The 4624-nt window shown below is 48.1% G+C and overlaps 1 protein-coding gene across 1 annotated transcript; it reads left to right on the forward strand.

Annotated features, from left to right (window-relative positions):
- Positions 1 to 1216, forward strand: LOC128498926 (olfactory receptor 51G2-like). The gene has a single exon (XM_053468521.1). The coding sequence runs from the start codon at positions 257 to 259 to the stop codon at positions 1214 to 1216; it is 960 nt and encodes a 319-aa protein (XP_053324496.1). The 5' UTR covers positions 1 to 256.
- The last annotated feature ends 3408 nt before the right edge of the window (positions 1217 to 4624 follow it).

Genomic DNA, 4624 nt, shown 5'->3' on the forward strand with positions numbered 1-4624 from the left:
TCTGACCCCTGTTCATTATTTTATTAAACCTGTTTGCATGTCGCTATATGTTGAATATGCTGCATTTATTTTGCCGTGTATTAAATCTGTATTGATGGCACTTTATCTGATCTCCCTGCAGCCTGTTGTCGTTCATCCGGCTGATGGTGCTCTGTTCATATTTATTTGTCAGAATATCGCCCCGTTTGGAGTCTCTGTCAGAAACGTGTGATTCCGTCACACGTCTAATGAAGACCAATATATCTCTTTCCACAGAATGAACGGAACCGGCGATGGGTTCTTGTCCTTCGTCCTAGTGGGAATACCTGGACTGGAACATCTTTACTTCTGGATCTCAATCCCTTTTCACTTTCTCTATATCCTCACAGTCTTTGCAAACTGTACCCTGATATTCATCATTAGGAGCGATGCCTCTTTGCAGACCCCCATGCATGCCTTTTTGGCCATGCTGGCGATGGCTGACCTTTGCCTTTCCTTCTCCACTCTCCCCACCGTTCTGGGGGTATTTTGGTTCCACTCTCTAGAACTTCCATCGACCGCGTGTCTCGTTCAGATGTACCTAATCCATTCCTTCTCCGTCATGGAGTCTTCAACTCTCCTAGCCATGGCCTATGACAGGTTTGTGGCCATCTGCAACCCCCTGAGGTATTCTTCCATCTTCACCAATTCTCTAATCACTAAAATAGGTCTTGTCACTGTGACCCGTGGCCTGGTCCTGCTGCTCCCTATCCCCGTGCTGCTCAGTGGCTCCACTCCGTGTAAGAGTATGGTCTTATCCCACGCGTTCTGCTTACATCCTGATGTCACCAGGCTCCTCTGCTCCGCCTACAAGACCACTAACGTGTACAGCATTTTCGCCGTGCTGTCTACCATGGGCTTGGATGCGCTGTTAATTATCCTGTCCTACGTACTGATCCTAAAGGCGGTTTGCCACTTTGGCTCCATGACTGAGCGCTGGAAGGCTTTGCACACGTGTGTGTGCCACATATGTGTGGTGCTTTTATTTTACATGCCTATGATCAGCTTATCAATAATTCACAGATATGGTGCATACCTGCCCCAAAACATACATGTTCCTATGGCATACCTGCACTTCCTGCTGCCTCCTGCATTAAACCCTATTATCTACGGCATCAAAACCAGACCGATCCACAGGCGCATCGTGCAAAAAATAAGGAGACTCACAACAGGGATAGAGGTTAGTACATATGAGTAGCGTGCCACAGACGGCTACCAGTTCACAGCCCATTTACCAAAAATAGGCAGGACAGTCCCGGAAAACCAGGACTGGTCCATTAATAAGCATATTGCGCACAGGCTGCCTTCACACTGTCCGTCTGGACAGTAAGGTATCAGTAGCTTTCCTTAATCCAGAGGCCGACTCAAAACAGCGCCCCCACGTCAGCCGGACGTACGGCAACACCTGTTTTTAAAAGCGTGTGGTTAGAGGCATGGCTCTTGGGGTAACTGAGTGGGGCATTTAGAAGAACAATGGGGTTTATTTGCCCCGCTTAATTTATAAAGCTGTTTCCCGCTGTTTCTATACACATTATCGGGGCTTTTAGGGCTGTAGACCCCTGCGATACCCTCATACCCAGCAAACATTCTGACTCCTAGAAAAGAGGGGCATCAGGAGGAGAGAGGGGTATCAGGGAGGAGAGAGGGGCATCAGGGGAGGAGAGAGGGGTATCAGGGAGGAGAGGGGGCATCAGGGGAGGAGAGAGGGGCATCAGGGATGAAAAGGACTGAAGGCCACCTGCCCTATAACAATTCACTCCCATATAAACTGGAGCAGCTTAAATAAAGCAGTGATGTAAAGTCTAGGTTTTATTTAAAACAGGAGGCTTCATCTTCCTTTCCTGTACTCCCTGCATCAAAGAAAAAAAACAAATGGTTAACAGAATCTATCCCAGAATGCCATAAAAACCCCATCAATCGAAGTCCAAATGGAGAGATGGAACGGAACGTCCCTTTCCAGAGATATCCGAAAGAACTCCATTAAACTGGAGGTGAAAAGTCAATGGGAAGAACACATGAGAAAGGAAAAGACTGTATCAGGGGGCCGGGGACAGAGCGTGGGATATCATTCGCCTCCCGTCTGTAATAAAGTCTGCCTTTACGTCTATGTGTTGGCCATTACACACGTATGATGCTGGGATATAAAATACATAATTACTTGTTAGCCACAAATCAATGAATAACCGCAGAGGAAACACAGAAATCCTTTAGAGGTGAGAGTTAGCCTCCTAAACACAATCTGTAGCAGTCAGAATATCCGCCGACGTACACCCTGACAAAAAGCTTCTGGCTTGTCATGGTCACTCGATAATTTCTGCGTTATAAAAGGTTATTAAAGCTTTATGTCTAAGCGTGAATGTGTGTAAGTGTGAATGTGTAAGTGTGCGTGAATGTGTGTGTGTGTGAATGTGTGTAAGTGTGAGAGGGTGTGTGTGAATAAGAGTGAATGTGTGTAAGTGTTGTTGTGTGTGTGTGTGAATGTGTGTAAGCGTGAGAGGGTGTGTGTGAAAGAGTGAATGTGTGTAAGTGTGATTGTGTGTGTGTGAATGTGTGTGTGTGTGAATATAAGTGTGAATGTGTGCAAGTGTGAATGTGTAAGTGACTTCACACTGAAAGGTCGTTTGGGTTTTAAAGCAGGTTGCATCAGAAGAAGCTTCACCTTAAAGAGTTTGGTAGATGTGGACTCCGTTAGCCGAGTGTGCGTGCGCAGAATCTCACCTTCCTCATTTACGGAAGCTGAATGCAGGAAATGTGAATGAGCTGCACCGATGGGCTCACCTGTTCATAAAGCCAAGTGTATCTTCGGATGGCAGACAGACACCCTCTTCCCCGAGATAGACAGCATTTGGAGCAGACATTCTGGTTAACAGTCTTACTTACTGTAATTGACAGATTCTGTAAGGATTTACCCTGAGACAGCACCCATGCTGAGAGATTGTGAGGGAGAGAGCCTGAGGAAGAGTGAGCGCCCATGCTGAGAGAGCGCCCATGCTGAGAAAGCACATGAGGGAGAGAGAGCACCCATGCTGAGAGAGCGCATGAGGGAGAGAGAGCGCCCATTTTGAGGAGCGCGAGGAAGAGAGAGGATCTTAGGGAGAGCCCGGATCCACTCCATCCTGCGTGTTGATGTCATGGTTCGTGTTATGGGATTGTGGGTTATAGGTCAGCCAGGACTCCCCGTCTGTCAGCGGAAACCATCATTGCTGGCCTCCTGCTGACCGATCATTCAGAAGGCTGCCGGTGCAAACGCAGGTAAGCTGTTACCTAAAGAACGGCCAATCAAGTGAAGGGCATTCCCTTCCGGAAGAAGTCTACAGGAGTGCAGGCTATCCCCTGCTGGGATATCCGATCGCTCCCCCTACTGGCTGATCATACTAGTGATGGGAAGTCCGGATCAGTAAAGGGAATCGGATCATTTTGTCTCGTTCACTGAAATGATCCGATTCATGATCCGAATCTTCGGATCACTCAGTGTGACTCACAGCAGTTACTGTTTCCCAGTCCCTCCCTGCAGTAACACTGACGATTGGCCCCGCCCCTTTCATTACAGTCAAAGAACCCTCCTGCTTGCCTACTCTGGTGATGTCACTGAAGGCAGAGAGTCGTTCAGAGATTCGAATCTTACAGGGATCCGAATCATTCAGAGAATTTCACTGACACCATTCTGTTATAAATAAATACATTAATAATCTTCACTGCCCCAGGATTTAGATTCCCCTGAGTTTAACCCCCCCCCCCTTTACCTCTAACTGCACATTAAGTTACTTAACTTTATTAAATTAATTAAATTAACCCTCAGTCCTCCGCATTAAATTATCCAAGCACCCCATTAACCATAACTGCCCCTAAATTAACCCTAAAGACCCCACCAGCCATAACTGCCCCTAAATGAAACCTAAACACCCCATCAACCATAACTGCCCCTAAATTAACCCTAAACACCCCATCAACCATAACTGCCGCTAAATTAGCCCTGAACACCCAATCAATCATAACTGCACGTAAATTAACCCTGAAGACTGCCCCAGTTATGGTTGATGGGGTCTTTAGGGTTAATTTAGGGGCAGTTATAGTATACAGAAAGTATTAACCCGTCAGACCCAGCCCGGTGACGCCGCGGATTCTGGAGGGAATGACGCCTGAAACTAAATTACAGAGGCCATCCCTGCCAAATGTCTCTGTTCAGTTTGGCTAGTCCCTCCGTACATCTGACTTGGTGTGGGGGTGGGGTGTTGTGGCGGTTTATACCCACAGACATGGTGCTCATGCCCCCCCCCCCCACTTGGAGCGACGGTCCTCTGCATGGGCGCACCCGGCGGGTTAACGAGCAGGCAGAACTTGCGTTACACACAGAATGCGCTTCCCACCAACAAAACGTCCGCTCACAACCGCGGCGACACTTCTCGTGTTCCCGCGACAACCTGGGGCGTCAGCGAGAGCTGCCACTGTACCGTGACCGGGTGTTTTGAGCTTCTGTGACATTTTGCTGGATCCTATGCATTGGCTCGGCGCCGCCATTTTTCGGGTGCTTAGGCCTTCAGTAATATGGCGACCGCCGTAAGATCCGTGCAAGTCTCTTGTGTTTATGGCTCCATCTCCCGGCATG

The sequence above is a fragment of the Spea bombifrons genome, chromosome 1 (assembly GCF_027358695.1).
Source record: "Spea bombifrons isolate aSpeBom1 chromosome 1, aSpeBom1.2.pri, whole genome shotgun sequence".
Classification (NCBI taxonomy): domain Eukaryota; kingdom Metazoa; phylum Chordata; class Amphibia; order Anura; family Pelobatidae; genus Spea; species Spea bombifrons.